General features: G+C 44.9%; 1 protein-coding gene across 2 annotated transcripts in view; it reads right to left on the reverse strand.

Moving 5' to 3' along the window:
• Nucleotides 1–8,075: 8,075 nt before the first annotated feature.
• The window catches only part of LOC116515690 (synaptotagmin-like protein 2), a 62,440-nt gene continuing 51,447 nt past the window's right edge, over nucleotides 8,076–19,068 (reverse strand). The window contains exons 11-17 of one of the 2 annotated variants that reach the window (XM_032227855.1): nucleotides 17,831–18,000; nucleotides 15,782–15,884; nucleotides 15,148–15,309; nucleotides 14,961–15,039; nucleotides 13,222–13,321; nucleotides 11,269–11,474; nucleotides 8,076–9,451 (exon numbers count right to left, since the gene is read on the reverse strand). In XM_032227855.1, the coding sequence (XP_032083746.1) occupies nucleotides 9,306–9,451; nucleotides 11,269–11,474; nucleotides 13,222–13,321; nucleotides 14,961–15,039; nucleotides 15,148–15,309; nucleotides 15,782–15,884; nucleotides 17,831–18,000 (966 nt within the window). In that variant the 3' untranslated portion in view covers nucleotides 8,076–9,305. Of the gene's footprint in view, nucleotides 9,452–11,268; nucleotides 11,475–13,221; nucleotides 13,325–14,960; nucleotides 15,040–15,147; nucleotides 15,310–15,781; nucleotides 15,885–17,830; nucleotides 18,001–19,068 lie in introns of both variants that reach the window. The other variant, XM_032227854.1, reaches the window with a different exon arrangement.

Below are 19,068 nucleotides of genomic sequence, written 5' to 3' on the forward strand. Positions count from 1 at the left end.
GAGATGCAGGCGAGGGGATGATGGCAGCAGCGAACCGTCTGACTCATCACTGCTGGCAGCCGCGGCAGCCGCCGCCGTACCGTAGAGCCCCGAAGAGAAGCGCCTCCGCCTCTGACCACCATCGCTACCGTCTGCTTTGGAAAAGATCTGGCAGCAGAAATCAGGCGCTCTGCCCTACCGGCCCAGTCCCCATCCCCGTCCTCATTTTCAATTATGGCCCAAACCGAGATAGACGCCTGTCTCTTCCCACGCAAATGCCCCACCAAATGAGTTTGATACCCAGGCCTCCTCCTGGGAAGGATGGGAGGGGAAAAATCTGTATTGTTTGTAGGCTTTGGTGTCAGCCTTCCCTTTGATTTGTATTTATTTAGTTTGTCAAACATGTACGACATAGCAGGAATAAGTATAAACATGGACATGAACAAAGGAAATGAGTACAAATAGATGGGGACAGAAGGACAGGGATGGTAGGCACGCTGGTGCATTTACAGTATGCAGGCCCTCTTTATGGATCTCTTAGGAATGGGGTGAGGTCCACGGTAGACAGTTTGAGATTGAAGCTGTGGAGGTTTGAGGCTGTAACAGTGGAGTCGGGTAGAGCATTCCAGGTGTTGACCACTCTGTTGCTGAAGGCGTATTTTCTGCAATTGAGTTTGGAGCAGTTTACCTTGAGTTTGTATCAATTGTTTGCCTGTGTATTATTGTGGTTGAAGCTGGAGTAGTCGTTGACAGGTAGGACGTTGTAGCAGACAATTTTGTGTACTACGCTTAAGTCAGACCTTAGTCGACGTAGTTCTAGGTTGTCCAAACCCAACATTTCGAGCCTGGTGGCATAAGGGATTCTGTTATGAGTAGAGGAGTGGAGGACTCTTCTCGTGAAATACCTCTGGACTTGCTTGATTGTATTCATGTCTGATAAACAGTGTGGCTTCCATTGTTGTGATGATTCTGGGATAGCCAATAATTTCAAAGCCTTGACTAAAACTCCAAGAAAACCAGTTGAGCAGCTTGAAAACTTTACAATGGAATGAGTTCTATTCCCACCCTAATGTTACTTTACTCTAGCTCAAAGTTTCCTGTCTTGCAAACCCCCCTTTCTGGTCACAGGCCATCATGTGAAATTCTAACCTGGTCTCAGCTGTGTCAGCTCAGAAGGGTGGCTTGTTAATCTTGGGTTAAGGTTACCTGAATAGCAGAAGCTACCTTCTCCCAAACCGGCTGATGGATCCATTTCCTACAGGATTATGGACAGCAACTGACATACTCTGGACTGATCCTGAGTAAGCAGTTTTCCCGGGGTGGCCATGCTGTGTGGGAAGAAATATCCATCTGGTTCAGCTCCAAACCGGGAAAAAGGCACTGGAGGCAAAATAGAGGCTGATTGGAAAGATGGTTTAATCATGAAGCAGAACCACATGGAGTTGAGAGTGAGGTGTATTTTTTTTTAATACAATAGAATAGCAGACTTGGAAGGGACCTTGAAGGTCTTCTAGTCCAACCCCCTGCCTAGGCAGGAAACCTTATACCATTTCAGACAAATGGCTATCCAACATCTTCTTAAACACTTACAGTGTTGGGGCATTCATAACTTCTGGAGACAAGTTGTTCCACTGATTAATTGTTCTAACTGTCAGGAAATTTCTCCTCAGTTCTAAGTTGCTTCTCTCCTTGATTAGTTTCCACCCATTGCTTCTTATTCTACCCTCAGGTGCCTTGGAGAATAGTTTGACTCCCTGTTCTTTGTGGCAACCCCTGAGATATTGGAAGACTGCTATCATGTCTCCCCTAGTCCTTATTTTGGGCTTTGTACTTGAGCTTCCTATTCCTGTGCAAGAACATATATTCTATTGGCTGTTGTCAGACTCCCATCGGGCCTTGTGGGGGTTATGTAAGGGTCATAGCTGGCTCTATAGGCAAAGTAGAAATCGTAGGTCCATGATGGCAAACTTATGGCACACAGTGTCCTCTTTGTGGGCATACGAGATGTCACCCCAGTTCAGCTCTGCACATGCGCCTCCCACCGACTGTGCATGGGAAACGGGATGCATGCACACATGTGCAGGTGTGGGGCATGTGCAGGGGTGCATTTGGGAACCCACCCATGGGGGGGCAGGGCTCATGGACGGGGGTTTAGGATTAGAGTTAGGGAGAAGAGTATGTGCAGGGGCTGTACGCACATTGCATTATGGGGCTTCAGGGGGCGCACATGCACTCATGCACACACGCACACTTTTGGGCACTCAGTCTGGGAAAGGTTAGCCATCACCTAAGGGTTTGTTTGAGCTCCCCAGGTTTGATTGCCATTTCTGAGGGGGATGCAATGAAGGCCCTTGTGTCCTGAAAGGGTGTTGGGCAATTCCTATTGTGGCTGAGGGTTAATCCTCCCTTTGTTCAGACTTTGCTGCAGGGAATTTCAAAATACCCTGTCTTGAGGGGGGATTCTGCCTGAGGTGTTTGATTTGCCTATGAATAGAGCTACCTATCTCTTTATCTCTTAAGTGCTGATAATTGCTGTAGGCCATTAAGAAAAGGTGTGGGCTGCTTTCTCCCTCTTTAAAAAAACATGTTTCTCCATTTCTCATCCAGGGAAATATAATATTCTGCCTTTCTAATATTTCTCAAAATATTTCATTCTTCTAGGGTGGGGGGTGCTAACTTCCTACTGTTGCAATTGAACATAGAACCTTCTACAGAGCAAAAGTCATCCCACTGGCTTTGTGGAACTCAGGATCCCCTGGTTTCTAAGCTGGTGCTTTAACCATCACACCAAACTGGCTCTGCGCTTTGGTTCTAAGGTGGAGGGAAACAATAACTCTTCTCCCAACTTGTGTGGGACTAAGTCTACTCATGGCTGGGAGCTCAGGCTGATGCAAAGTGAATTCAGTGCTCTGTTTTTATATGATGCCACGCTGTAAGACAAAGCAGAATTAATTTGTTTATTTACTTACTGGGCATAGATGCAGCTCCAAGCATAAATGGCTTCTTTAGTGATCTGCATTCAACATTGCCTGGCTGGCCTGAAACCCAGGAATGGTCGTCTCAGAATTTCATACTCTTGAGAGGTACAGTTCATGGCAGTGATGGCTAAACTTTTACAAGACAGTGCCCGAAGCGCGCATGCCTGAATCCCCAAAATGAAATGTGCATGCGGCCCCCATGCATGTGTCCTGTCCCTGTGCATGCACACTCCCACATGCACCCACCTCTGCACATGCGATCCACATGCCCCGCCCCACACATATATGGGTGCCCCCATGCACCCTGCCTCCCATGCATGTGTCCCTCTCCCCTTGCATGCATGTCCCTGCCCGCACACACTCCTGCACAGGTGCATACACCCCATGCATGTGTGCCCCCATGCACGCACATGCTACCCACGCACAACACCTATGCATGCGTGGCAGAGACCCAAAGACCAGCTGACTGGCGGGAGGTCCACACCAATGCATAGCGGAGCTGAACTAGGGCAACAGCTTGTGTGCCCACAGAGGGAGGGCTGCATGCCACTTGTGGCACACATGCCATCGGTTCGCCATCATGGGTATATGGGATTTGTATCAAGCCAGCTGGCCTTTCCAGCCACAGCCCCCATCCTCTGCTACTTTGGTCTAGTGGTTAAGGCACCGGGCTAGAAATTGGGAGTTCTAGTTTTGTCTTAGGCATGGAAGCCAGCTGGGTAACTTCAGGTTAATTGCCAAGAGATTTTAAGTTCTAGTCCTGCCTTAGGCACAAAAGTCAGCTGGATGACTTTGGGCCAATACACTAGGAGACTGGGAGTTCTAGTCCTGCCTTAGCCATGAAAGCCAACTGGCTAACTTCAGGTTAATCACCAGGTGACTTTGAGTTCTAGCCCTGCCTTAGGCACAAAAGTCAGATTGTGTTGATGCTATGTATTACCATATATGGTGGACTTGTAAAAAGGTTAAAGCATTCTGGATAAAAATATGGTGGATTATGCAAAATATTCTTAAAAAGAGGATAAAGTTTACTCCTCAGTTATTCCTGTTAGGTATAACTACAGACTGTACAGTTATAGAGACAAATATGATTCTGAACCTTACAATGGCAGCAAGATTATTGATGGCGCAGTACTGGAAGAAGGAAGAATTACCTACTTTTCAAGAATGGACACTAAAAATAACAAATTTAGCAAAGATGGCTAAAATATCAGCATATCTTAAGGAACATTCAGATGAGAAATACAAGCTGGAATGGAGAAGATGGATTGATTATATTCAGAATAAATATGGGACTAAGAAACTCCAGATAGCTTATGAATGAATGAGCAAGCAAGGATACAATTTGCTTAAAGTTAGCTTTACAAAGGGGGAGTTAAAGTACAAGTGAGGGATGATGCTAAAGTCTGTTAGCTTACTTTAGAATATGGATGTTAGTGTTTATACCCTGTATTTGCTCTGGGAGGCTGGGGGTGGGGAGTTGGGTTTGTGGGGGGGAGGGGAGGTATATATTTGTAAAATATAAAATTTTCAATAAAAAAAGTCAGCTGGATAACTTTGGGCCAATACACTAGGAGACTGGGAGTTCTAATCCTGCCTTAGCCATGAAAGCCAGCTGGGTGACCTTGGGCCAGTTACTCTCTCTCTCTCTCAACTCAACTCAACTCAGGGCTATTGTGGGGAAATTGTGTTGATATGAAAGGTGTGGAGGAAGGTGTGTTGATACGTTTGCCACCTTGAGTTACTTCTAAAAATAATAAAGGTGAGATACAAACAAATAAATTACACCTGTGTGATACACATAAAAGGAATGGAGGGCTTTGATTTCAGTCTCAGTCACTATCTTTCCTTTTTTTGACCCCCCTCTCTCTCCAGACATCCCCCCCCCCCCCCCGCTCAGAGATATTCCCTTTTGACCTTGGTTGGTAGCTGATGATCTTTAGGTTGGTCCCTGTTTGGGTTTACAGGACATGATATGTTTCATTTGGTCTCATCTCCCTTTGTTCATCCAGGATCCTGTTTGCATTCTTTATGCCTTGTGTCGCTTGCTATTTTAAGCGGGCATAAGTCTTATTAAACTGAATGGGCTTTGCTTTCAAACAGGAATGCACAGAATTTCATTCTTAACGTCCACACAGTGAAGATTTTATGCGTAGCTCTCTGATGAATAATGGAGGATGTGCGCCACGACCTGGCAGGCGATCAAAATTGCAACAATAATAAAAGGAAGGAATTATTTTCACACTGCAGGGTCATGTAGGAAGTTAGGACCCATCCCTCTCCTGGAAGAATGAAATACTCTAGGAAATATTAAAAAGGGAGAATATTATGTTTCCCTGGATGAGAAAAGGAGAAACATGTTTTAAAGACAAAGCAGCTCCCTGCTCCCCTCTTCAGCTCTAGCAAGATGGGATTAAGACATGGCCCTCAGGACACGATAAGATTAGCCCTCTACACATCTGACCACATGGGACCTGGGAAGATTGCATCACCCAGCAAGGCTCAACCAAGCCTGGGATTCAGGACAGCCTACAGAGTTGCCCCGCATGGGACTCTGACAACCAATCAGAATAAAAGCTCAAATTCAAAAGCCCAGAGAGGGTATAAAACTCAGGAAATCTCAGCATCTCTTCCCTTTTCTTCCAGGACCTCAAATCATGTGGTCCTGTCCATCATCAATAAACTTCTTTCCAAGTAACTTCCATGAATCCAGTGTCTTTCCCCCCACTTGGAACTGAACCCAGATGGACATTTCTTCCAATAGAACAGTCAATGCATTACAAGACTCTTTGTTACCGTATATACTCGAGTATAGGCCGACCCGAATATAAGCCGGGGCACCTAATTTTACCACAAAAAACTGGAAAAGTTATTGACTCGAGTATAAGCCTAGGGTGGGAAATGCAGCAGCTACCGGTAAATTTCAAAAATAAAAATAGATACCAATAATGTTTTTGAATATTTATTTCAAAGAAAAACAGTAAACTAGCGGTGTATTCAATGAAATACTTCACTCACCTCATGATGCTGATGTCCCGCTGTGATGATGATGTCCCGTGCAGCCGCGGGAGCGATGTCCCGCCTCCTATGACACACGGCACAGTGATTCCTATCATTGGATCACTGTACCAGAGGAGGTGGGACATCGCTATGTGGCTGCTTGCCATAACAAGGAGGAGGTGGGACATCGTTGCAGAGCGGCAGGAGGGGGAGGAAGGGGAATCGTAAGACAGCCCTGCATTACATTAGAACGTGAGGAGGGGGATGGTGCGGTGCGCGCTGCGCGGCAAACTGACACAGAGGGAGGGGAAACTCACAGGGGCACTGGGCCATTCACGAGTGTCACCCAGCGGCATGGCCCCGCCCCTTTTTCTCCTCCATTTCGGGCAAATTTTTCACTGACTCGAGTATAAGCCGAGGCGGCTTTTTTCAGCCCAAAAAGTGGGCTGAAAAACTAGGCTTATACTGGAGTATATACAGTACATCGGAAGTTGAAATGTCTAAATTGAAGTCCACGCATCTTCAAGCTGCTAAGATCGAGAAACATTTCTCCAGGGTCCACCATGAAAGGCACAGTTAGCTTATCTGTCCCATTTACAACAAGGCATTCTGGGTAAGGAAAACCAGCGTTAGCATAGGAAGATTAGAAATAACAGAATAACAGAGTTGAAAGGGACTTTGGAGGTCTTCTAGTCCAACCCCATGCTCAACCAGGAGACCCTTACCATTTCAGACAACTACCTGTCCAGTCTCCTTTTAAAAACCTCCAGTGATGGAGAACTCACAACTTATGGAGGCAAGCTATTCCATTGGTCTATTGGTCACACAGTTAGTTGAGATTTCTCCTTAGTTCTAGATGGCTTCTGTCCTTGGTTAGTTTCAATCAATTGCTTGTTATCCTGTTTTCAGATTTTTTTGGAGAATAGGTTGCACCCTTTTTTTGTGTGACAACCTCTAAAATATTGGAACACCGCTATCATGTCACTTCTGTCCTCTTCACTATATCCAATTCCTGTATCTGTTCTTCATATGTTTTAGTCTTCAGACCCCTAATCCTCTTTGTTGCTCTTCTCTACACTCTTTCTAGAGTCTCAACATCTTTTTTACATCGTGGTGACCAGAACTGGATGCAGTATTGCAAGTGTGGTCTTACTAAGGCTTTGTAAAGTGCTACTAGTGGCACCATGTTCAACTATTCTGCCTGTATTCTCAAGATGTATTTCCTATTGGCAATGTGGATGGAGAAATTATGGGGACGAAAACCCAAGGTACCTGGAAGGCATATATTGCATTATTTAAGGTTAATATTCTTTTTAACTTGTAACAATGAAATTTTAATAAATTTAAATAAAATGCAAAAATGCAAAAAATGCAAATATCGCTATTAAATATTGATGCCATTCAGATTGCACATTAATACTAAATTATAGCATTACCCATTGATCTATTGCAGTCTGCAAAATTTAATTTCAATTAAGTCAATTTAAATAAGCAAAACATCAACTAAGAATATACAGATGGTCAGGAGAAAAACCCACAATCCAACTTTTAGGGATATAAGGATATATGTTCTCAGAAAGATGGCCAACCTACTAAGTTGCAGCAAAATTCACCAAGACCCTTATGTCAAAAGATCGTCAAAGAATGGAGGCCTTTGAACTATGGTACTGGAGAAGACTCCTGCGAGTCCCTTGGACTGCAAAGCAATTAAACTGGTCAGTCTTAGAGGAGATCAACCCTGACTGCTCTTTAGAAGGCCAGATCCTGAATATGAAATTCAAATACTTGGCCACCTAATGAGAAGGAAGGACTCACTGGAGAAGAGCCTCATGTTGGGAAAGATGGAGGGCAAAAGAAGAAGGGGACGACAGAGAATGAGGTGGCTGGATGGAGTCACCGAAGCAGTCAACATGAGCTTAAATGGACTCCAAAGGATGGTAGAGGACAGGAAGGCCTGGAGGAACGTTGTCCATGGGGTCTCTATGGGTTGGACTCGACTTCACTACTAACAATAATAACAAAGATTAAGAATGATTGGTCTAGTTGCCCTGAATCAACCATTTAACACTTTTGGCCTGGATGATTGAATCTTCATTGACATACCTCAAGACACTTTTATCATCTTAAACACTAAGACATTTATTATGGCATGACATTGTATGGACTTCAGTCCATTTCATCAAGATACATAAAGTATTATCCCAAGAACAGTCTTTTTAGTTAACCACAGTTCATAAGGCTGGGTTGTAGGAGAGAGAGGAATAGTAAACAGAGAGCATGAAGTGTTTTTTTTAAAGTGTGCTTTAAAATAATGGCCAGCAGAGGTTGACCAGCCATTCATTAAAAAGAGTTCCCAGCTCACAATGAGCAGAGTTATCACAGCCAATGCATTTAAAAAAAAACAGCCTGATAAAGTGCTACCTTTAGCTTTGAAATCATCCTGAAAAGGAATGTTTTGATTTAAATTGCAAGTGGAAAGTTAAGATCCTCTTAAATAAAACTGAAGAGTCTACAAGTTCTCTTTTCCTCTCCAAGGTCCTCGGTCACATACATCATGTTATCCCTTCACTCACTTATCAAAAAGCAAATGCCCACCCATTGCCAGAAGGTCTGACAGATGACTGGCTTGTCCTCGCGGGTTCCAAAGAGTTAGATGTGAAATCATAGGAGGCAGACTCTGGACTGAATTTCAGAACATGTTTCATAACAATAAAGAGCCGCGGAAAGAATGACCAAGAGGCCTCACCATCGTTGGAGTTGTCCAAGGTGAGGCTGGACGGACATCTGTCAGGAACACTTTAATCTTTGTTCCTCCAATGAACAGGTTGACCGAGAAGACCTTAAAGAGTTTGTGAAAGTCCATGATTCCATCCAGGTGTTTGAGAGCATCACCTAGACATGGTCTTCTTCTTTAGCTTGGAATAAAGTCATTCTTCTCCAACAGTTTTATCCAGTAGAGAGTTTTCAAGTGGTGCACAGTGAGTTTGTTGGTGGAGGCTTCTGCTACCCACGATTTCAGTTCATTTTCTCATGTGCAGAAAAGCAAAAAGTGTTTGCATGAGTAATTTAACTCCCCCATCCCCTGTTTCCACCTCTTCAGCCCTGCCTACTGGCTCTTAAGTCACAGAACATCCGTACCACGGAAGTATGGTGTAGCTCTTCCATGCCTTAGGAGTTAAAGCGAGGTGTGATGCTAGCACCTTTCCTGTTGAGATCTTTCTTTGGCTCAGTGGCATCCATAACTTTGGCTCCCTTGAAGTCGCTTTTGCATTCTTATGTACCTGACAACAAACCAAAGCTGGCATCAGTGTGTTCTCCCTGCCACGTAGCTGAACCGCCGAAGAAGTGTCACTTCAAGTTGCTTCTCCCAACCAAGGAGCGCAAGAGGAGTGAGCCTTCGATCCATTCATTGGGCGTTGACATCATTTCCTGCCAGAATGCTACTTCCTCTTGTGTAGAATCCATCCAATCAACAGCAATTCCATAGCTGAAACCTGGCCCAAAACAAGAAGCAATAAAACACTTTAGAAATGGTGGTCTAGCAGCACACGAATCCAACTCCCAAGCATTCTCCTTTGTGGGTCCAAATTAGGCAAGGCCCCACTTGTGTTCTGAGTCATGGATGGATTTTGTAAAATAAACAAATTGCCATGGGCGTTGCAAAAGGGGCAGAGGGTGGCTGTCTTAAATCCTTGACTCCACTTTCGCTAAGCTGCCTTAGTGTTCTATTTGCATTGGAAAAACCTCCAGCACTCCAGACGTGCCAAATCACTACTCAACTAACCTACCCTGACTTGCCTCCCCATCTCTTAACCAGCTTCTCTTCCTCCCCACCCTTAAAAGAGACTTGCCTCCCCATCTCCAGACCTGCCCTAAATCTAAGTCATTTCAAAATTTGTGTAACTCATAGAAACAAATTTAGTTGAAATGTATTGGTTTGGATTGGATTGGATTGGATTGGATTGGATTGGATTGGATTGGATTGGATTGGATTGGATTGGTTTGGTTTGGTTTGGTTTGGTTTGGTTTGGTTTGGTTTGGTTTGGATTGGATTGGTTTGGTTTAGGTTGGATTGGTTTGGTTTGGTTTGGTTTGGTTTGGATTGGATTGGTTTGGTTTAGATTTTCCACTAGTGCTTCCTCCAGCTTTTGTCTCTTGTGTTTTGGGAACTCCGTTCTCCAGCATGATACAGAGTGTAAGTGTGGTGCAGTGGTTAATGCATTGGACAAGGAAAGGGAAATCCCAGGTTCTGACCCATCCTTAGCCACAGGAGCTCACTGGATGACTCTGGACCACTTATTCCATTGTGAGGCTAAAATGGACAGAGATTCCTGTGTAACTGCTTTCAGGTTCTGGAGAAAAAGTAGACTATAAACCCAACAGTAATCAAATAGAACTAACTTCTGCCTTCCATCTGAAAGGAATTCTATGCTCTTTTGCTAAGTGTTTGTGCTTCTTAGTGTTTTCTATCACCACTGCCTGTGTAACTCCACATCCCTACATAGCTTCTCACTGCAGTAGTTTAGCCTGTTGCTATTGCAAAATTGTATTTCTGGAGAGGTGACCTTCTTCTGTCCTTGATTAATTTCCATCCATTGGGGGGGGGGGGTTTGGTCTTGCCTTCTAATGCTTTGGAAAATAGATTGACCCCCTCTTCTTTGTGGCAGCCCATGTCAACCCATGTCCTTCTTTTCACTAGACTAGACAAACCCAGTTCCTGCAACCCTTGTTCATATGTTTTAGCCTCCAGCCCCCTAATCACCTTCGTTCCTCTTTTCTGCATTCTTTTCCAGAGTATCTACATCTTTTTTAAAGTAGGGTGACCAAAACTGATGCAGTATTCTAAGTGTGGTCTTACTAAGATTTTATAAGGTAAAGGTAAAGATTTCCCTGGCACATCTGTGCTAGTCCTTCCCGATTCTAGGGGGTGGTGCTCATCTCCATTTCAAAGCTGAAGAGCCGGCGCTGTCCGAAGAGGTCTCCGTGGTCATGTGGCCAGCATGAGTAAACGGCAAAGGCTCATGGAACGCTGTTACCTTCCCACCAAAGATGGATCCTATTTTTCTACTTGCATTTTTACGTGCTTTCAAACTGCTAGGTTGGCAGAAGCTGGGACAAGTAATGCTCCGTTACGCAGCGCTAGGGATTTGAACTGCCGACAAACTCAGCATCTTAGTCCCTGAGCCACCTGTTCCCTTAAGATTTTATAAAGCGGTGCTAATCCTTCACGGGATCTTGATCCCAAGCCTGCTAAGGCAACTATCACAGGAGAATGAAAGGAAACAAAATAGACTCAGACAGCATCACCTACCTGTGCCAAGTCCTAGTCGGATCCCTCCGAGAAAGTGATTGGTCAGTTTTTCATGATCCCAGACTGTCAGCTCAACGCAGGCATCCTTCAGATCTTCCGTGTGAAACCCATCGTACACAATGGTGTGGTTGAAGACGGGGTTGGAGTCTCTCTTGACAATTCGGGTTTTTTGATAACTTTTCTTGCTGGTGTCCGGAAGCACGTAACTTAAAAAGAAGAAGACCAGCATTTTGGCTCTGGTGGAATGTCCACCCTTTTCAAGGGCTTCCTGATCATCAACATTTCCTTTCCTGTTTTCAAAGTGCTAGAGTGCCTCTTTTGCTTTAAGAGTCCAGCAAAATAATCATTAGCTCCATATGGGATAAATAGGGAGACTACTCTAATGGAGAGGTACTTGGCTAAGGCTGGGTTCATAGCCAAAACAAAATCCAATACTATAGAGCAGTGATTGGGAAGCTATGGCACGTGTGCCACAGGTGGCACACAGAGCCCTCTGTGTGGGCACATGAGCCGGCGCCCCAGCTAAGTTCCATCGTGTATGCGTGGATTTTTGGGTCTCTGCCGTGTATGTGGGAGACACACGCACATGCCCAGGGGTTGTGGCATGCCCCCCATGCCCTGATTTTGCTCCCAGGAGGCTTCAGGGAGGCCTGCTATGCTCAAAACTGGGTGCAGGGGGATGTGGGGTCCCCCACAGTCCGTTTTTGGTCCCAGGAGGCTTCAGGGAGACCTGCTAGCTGCAAAAGGATGTGCGGGGTGTGTGTCATGCGCACATGTGCAAGGGAAGGTGCATAGGATGCATGGGCATGTGGAGGGGAAGGGGGTACATGTGCATTCACGCTGGTAGGGTGTCGCACGTGCATTGCATTATTGGTGTGGGTGCACGTCCGTGCTTTGGGCACACGAAAACAAAAAAGGTTAGCCATATAGAGATTTCCTGGTTTGGTAGGTAAGGGCCTTCCTTGATTTACGACCTTTCATTTAGTGACCGTTTGACATTACAACAGTACTGAAAAAGTGACATATGACCATTTTTCGCACTTACGACTGTTGCCTACTCATTCAATCCAAATTGAGATGCTTTGCAAACTGACTCATATTTATGATGGTTGTGATGTCCTTGTGGGTTTGTGATCACCTTTTGCGATGTTCTGACAAAGTCAACGCGGAAGCCAGCTTCACTTAACAGCCATGTTACTAACTTAACAACTGCACTGCTTAACTTAATAACTGTGGCAAGAAAGGTCATAAAATGGGGGAAAACTGACTTAACTGATGTCTCACTTAGCACCAGAAATTTTGGGCTCAATTGTGGTTGTAAGTTGAGGACTACCTGTATAGCAATCTGTTAAAATATTCATGACCGGAAGAGACATGGGAAAAAGGTCAGCCAATGAATAGGCATAGTAACTAAGTCAGCCAATGGGAGCTTAAACAGATCTGAGTTTGTGCAGAGAATTGAAACAGAAACTTAAGCAGTCTACTGCTCTGAGAAGTAAACAAGCAGTCTTTCTTGACTTCTCTGCTGAAATGAAACGAACTGCTTGTGTTTGCCTGTAACTCTCCTGCCTTGTGTTTACGTTGAAGAACCACCTGTTGGTATTGTACATTTATTCATCTATTCTTATGTATATAAAGAAGTTAATGAATCCAGCTGCATCAGTTATGTGTGTGTGCTTTCTGGATTTGAATTTATGCATCAAACTGACACAATCCTTCAACCAAAGCCATTAGATTATTTTTGCAATATTTCTCATGTCAGAATTGGACGTATTTCCTTACCTTGATGCCCTCTGAGTCTACAACCTCTAGGATCTCTGACCACCTCAGGATTTGCATTGTCTCATCCAGCAAACCTTGGATTTTTTTTTTCAAACACGGTTGCTCAAAACAGGAACTTCAATCAGGCACCAATCAGAGGAAAGTTCAGAACCCCACCAATGGCACACCTACCATTTCACAAAGGAATCCACTCCCGAAGGGCGTAACTGTGGGAGATCTTTGGTATCTTTCACCCAGATATGAACCTCTCCAGATGGGGGATTTTTGCGGCCTGCTGTGACGTATCATGAACATTGGAAAGCAAAGAAGAAATACAAGAACATCCATAATTTTAAGAATATTACAATACAGATAATTGAATCTAGCCCATTCCCCTGCCCCCAGTCGACTTCCCTCCAGACTTTGAGGCATTTCAGTCCCTTGAATTTCCAGTCCATATGGCTATTGTTTGGGTGGAGTGGTGCAGTGGCCTAGAGGTGAAACTTTCGCCTCCCAATCAGAAGGCTGAGAGTTCGATGCTAGATAGAGGCAGCTATTTCTCTCTCTGGGCAGAATGGGAATGTATCTGCCGAACAAAACTCCACATTGGTGACAGAAAAGGCATCTGGTCAGTAAACACTCAGCTCCATTCCGTTGCCCAGACTCCACCCCGCAAGGGATTATGGTGCCATTAAAAGAAAGAAGATGACGGGTATATCATCTTGGGTATAATGGATCCCCCTGTGTTCTCTATAAATTTTGACACTGAACATATCTGGAGAGTATCTACTCTGATTACTTGTTCTCAGATAGACTCCAGAAGCTCCAGCTTTTTGACTCTTCTTGTTTTGGGTTCACCTAGTAAAATTGTGGACACTCTCCCAATCTTACTCAATGGAGTGAGGGGCTTAAATCATCACCAAATGTCTACAGAACCCCCATTGATTAGAAGGCAAAGTGGCACAAACAATTTCCTGCTACTTTCTGTCCACCACAACCACCTGAGGTAACTTCTCCAAGGCAGTTGTGGATACCTCCAAATTGTTCGTACATTTTTAAAAAATAATTTGTAAAGAATGTCTGTGGGTTCTTGATAGGTCACAGAAGCATTTCTGGAAACAAAAATGGAACTTCCCACACAGCATATCATTTTCCATTTATTTATTCTCCTCTTTGAATAAAATAATGATTGAAGAAGGACCTCCATTTGCTATGCAGTATCACAAGCTCAGTGGTGGGATTCAAATTTTTTTACTACTGGTTCTGTAGGCGTGGCTTGGTGGGCATGGCAGGGGAAAGTTACGGCAAAATCCCCATTCCCTTCCCACTCCAGGGAAAGGATACTGCAAAATCCCCATTCCCTCCCCAGTCCAGGGAAAGGATACTGCAAAATCCCTATTCTCTCCCCAGTCCAGGGGAAGGATACTGCAAAATTCCCATTTCCTCCACACTCCAGGGGAAGGATACTGCAAAATCCCCATTCCCTCCCCAGTCCAGGGGAAGGATACTGCAAAATCCCCATTCCCTCCCCAGTCCAGGGGAAGGATACTGCAAAATTCCCATTCCCTTCCCACTCCAGGGGAAGGATACTGTAAAATCCCCATTCCCTCCCCACTCCAGGGGAAGGATACTGCAAAATTCCCATTCCCTTCCCACTCCAGGGGAAGGATACTGTAAAATCCCCATTCCCTTCCCATTCAAGGGGAAAGATACTGCAAAATCCCCATTTCCTCCTGATCACCTGGGACTTGGGAGGTAGAGAATAGATGGGGGCGGGGCCAGCCAGAGGTGGTATTTACTGGTTCTCTGAACTACTCAAACTTTCTGCTACCGGTTCTCCACTTCTGCACCAACTCTATATTGTCTATTTCTGTTCTGATACTATCCACTGAATTTCTGAAAACAACTGAGCTGAAGGTGGTTGTTTTTACCTAGACTTCCTGGTGGCACATATTTGATGGAAAGATTCATCACCCCTCGATGGTCAACACCGTTAATGGCGGAGAGGCTCTGGAAAAGAAAAGGCCACAATAGACAAAAAATCAGGAATGGCCAGAGATTGCTCAGTCACCAGACACATCAACCTCTAAAGCAGAATATCAGCCGAGCTGTGCTTACCCGTGGTTTGAGCATGTACCAGTTTAATTTATTGTTTCTCCAGTCCCAGCTGGCCAAGTCAATTTCCATCTCGCCCAAGAAACTGTTCCTTCCCAAGGGATCGTTGTGCCACACAGACAGGTTCAACTTTTGAATCAGCAAAACCATTTTCTGTATTTTATACTGGGGAGATGTTGAAAGAGAAATGGATACACTTAAAGTCACCTGTAGCTTTATTTGGGGAAACACCTTAGAATTAAGCCCTAACACCCATGAATTGGGTATGGCTAGTTCAATGAAAAGAAGGACTGGAGTGACACGATAACTGTATTCCAGTAGGAAAATAGGAGTCAACCTATTCTCCAAAGCACCTGAAGGTAAGACGAGAAGCAAAGGATGGAAACTAATCAAGGAGAGAAGCAACTTGGAATTAAGGAGAAACTTCCTAACAGTGAGGACAATTAACAGTGGAACAGCTTGCCTCCAGAAATTGTGGATGCCCCAATAACTGGAAGTTTCAAAGAAGATATTAAACAACCATTTGTCCAGAGTGGTATAGGGTGGGGGGAAGGGGACCAGAAGACCCCCAAGATCCCTTCCAACTCTGTTATTCTGTTATTTTTAATCTTCTTAAGACAAGCCTGGTTTTCCTTACCCGCAACACCTCGTTGTAAATGGGGCTGGTCGTTCTTTTCTTCACCGATGTCTTTCTCTTGCCCATCCTTGCCTTATCTGGAAGCAGGTATGTTTTCACGTACCTGGAAAGAGATGTTCACTAAGTGAAAAATTCAACTGACCAGTTCTTGGATATCAACCAGAGATGATCCAGCTTCTGCTGGTTTTGATGATTTGATGGACTTGGGGACAACCCAGGACAAAAGCTATGCTCGCCTATTTTTCTAATCTGAACATTTCTGCTAGGGTCATCCAAAGTGTAAGAGGGCCAGGTATGTTGGTGAAAACACAGTGCTTGTCTCTAACTTGTTGATGCTATTGTGTCCTCTGGAAGATGTTTCCTGCCAGATCATCCTTGCATGAGTTTGCTCACCAAATCTATTAATTTCACAAGGAGTCCCAACAGAGTCTAGGACAGTTAATACCACTTTTTAATGCCTTGGTAAGGCCACACTTGGAATACTGCATTCAGTTTTGGTCATCACGATGTAAAAAAGATGTAGAGACTCTAGAAAGAGTGCAGAGAAGAGCAACAAGGATGATTAGGGGACTGGAGGCTAAAACATATGAAGAACGGTTGCAGGAACTGGGTATGTCTAGTTTAATGAAAAGAAGGACTAGGTGAGACATGATAGCAGTGTTCCAAGGGAGTTAAACTATTCTCCAAAGCACCCGAAGGCAGGACAAGAAGCAATGGGTGGAAACTAATCAAGGAGAGAAGCAACTTAGAACTGAGGAGAAATTTCCAGACAGTGAGAACAATCAGTGGAACAACTTGCCTCCAGAAGTTGTGAATGCCCCAACACTGGAAGTCTTTAAGAAGCTGTTGGATAGCCATTTGTCTGAAGTGGTGTAGGGTTTCCTGCCTAGGCAGGGGGCTGGACTAGAAGACCTCCAAGGTTCCTTCCAACTCTGCTATTGTATTGTACAGTGATGGCTAATCTTTTGTTGTCATGTGCCAAAAATGCGCACCCACCCACATCCATAATCCAATGTGTGTGCGACACTCCCTGCATGCCCCACCCCCTGTGCATGCGCACCTGACTCCCCTGCCCTCCCCCACCCCCATGCATGCATGCCTGGACTTCCCACCCCCCATACCCTGTTTTGGGCTTAGTAAGCCTCCCTGCACCCTTCTGGGCCAAAAAATGGGCTGCGGGGGGAGGGGTGCGCTGCTCCCCCATGCTCCCCTCCCCTTGTGTATGCACGCATGACTCCCCCACATGCACACATAACCCTCCCCCATGCATGTGCGTGCATCTCTCGCATGCACCCTGCCTCCCCCCCATGCATGTGTGGCAGAGACCCCAAAATCAGCTGGCCAGTGGGAGGCACACGCACATGCATGGTGTAGCTGAGCCGGGATGACAGCTCTCGTGCCCGCAGAGAGGGCCCTTGCATGCCACCTGTGGCATGTATGCCAAGGAGCCGAGGTGGCACAGTGGTTAAATGCAGCACTGCAGGCTACTTCAGCTGACTGCAGTTCTGCAATTCGGCTGTTCAAATCTCACCGGCTCAGGGTTGACTCAGCCTTCCATCCTTCCGAGGTGGGTAAAATGAGGACCCGGATTGTTGTTGGGGGCAATATGCTGACTCTGTAAAGCGCTTAGAGAGGGCTGAAAGCCCTATGAAGCGGTATATAAGTCTAACTGCTATTGCTATTGCTATTGCCATAGGTTTGCCCTCATGGGTCTAGGATAATTCAGTGTGGGACATTTCAATATGGGACAATTCCAGAGAGGGAAAAGTGGCTTGCAGAGGGCCTTGTCTTGTGTTAGGTTCAAGGTGCAAGTTGGCCAGGATGAGTTGGCAGGGATGAGACGACTGGGGCAAGTGGGTCAGAGCAAGTTGGCTGTGGCGAGTTGCCCCCTTCGGTCCAGCAGAACTGAGATGGAAGTAAAATTCTTGGAGGATTCTCCAGCTTCAGGATATTTCACATCAAATTCCACACAAGCAAGCAACGCGTAACAAAAAAATTAGGACAGTAGATATTGCTAAGACTTTTTTAAAAAAAACCAACTTTACTTACGGGTCTGTCCTTCCTTTCTTTTCCTCCACAATTGCCAAATCTTTGCACTGGGAAACAAAAATTTGGAATTCTTGGTTCTTCTCATCATAATCCAAGGCAAACTGGACCAGCCCCTGAGCATCGACACTCCCAAAATCACCACTGTACACACTCAGGACACTGCCACTCACCTGGACGGAGGAGAAGACCATAAGGATGTCTTTGAGCACAACAGAGAAAGTTCACCAGATGTTTAGCAAGCTTCCATCATTTAAGCATACCATCTTGCTTCAAGCAGAAGAGAAATGTTATATCGGAGACTTAGATCTTGAATACATCTTGGACAGAATTAGGTAAAAATCTTCTAAATTTTCTCAAATTCAAATTCAACTCTAACCTCTGAAAACTATGAGCCACTGCCATTTGTGAAGTGAAGAGGGAACTAATACAGCCGCCGCGGCGCGGTGGTTAGAGTGCAATACTGCAGGCTACTTCTGCTGACTGCTGGCTGCCTGCAATTTGGCAGATCGAATCTCACCAGGTTCAAGTTTGACTGAACCTTCCATTCTTCCAAGGTGGGTCAAATGAGGACCCAAATTATTGGGGGGCAATAGACTGACTCTGTAAACCGCTTAGAGAGGGCTCTAAAATACCGTGAAGCAGTATATAAGTCTATTGCTATTGCTAATTATGCAGAAAGATTCTTCAGTTTGAATCAGCATCAGTTATACTCACAATAATTTGCCAGAGAAGGATACACACAGGGCATACATTTTAATGAACTTGCTTTCTCTTACTTAGACAGAATTTAAGGTAAACTGAACTTGGCTTGGATAGCAATAGCACTTATATACCGCTTCATAGAGCCTCTTGCCCCCAACAATTTGGGTCCTCATTTTACTCACCTCGGAAGGATGGAAGGCTGAGTCAACCTTGAGCCTAGTGGGAATTGAACTGCCAAATTGCAGTCAGCCGGCAGTCAGCAGAAGTAGCCTGCAGTACTGCATTCTAACCATTGCACCACTGCAGATCAACCCAGTCAGGTCAACTGAACCTAGGGCTCATGAACTATGGCGCAGATTGTGCTCCAGAGATCTACAAGTAGAATCATGGAATTTAAAGGTTAGTAGTAGTATTCTCACAGATCCTCTGGTCTAGCCCAATAATAATCAGAAGATGTTCCATCTCTTGTAGTTAAGACTTCAGGCACAAAGAAAGAACATTACATACAATTCTAATCTGAAAATCAGAAACTAGTA

Source organism: Thamnophis elegans, chromosome 12, assembly GCF_009769535.1.
Source record: "Thamnophis elegans isolate rThaEle1 chromosome 12, rThaEle1.pri, whole genome shotgun sequence".
Lineage (NCBI taxonomy): Eukaryota > Metazoa > Chordata > Lepidosauria > Squamata > Colubridae > Thamnophis > Thamnophis elegans.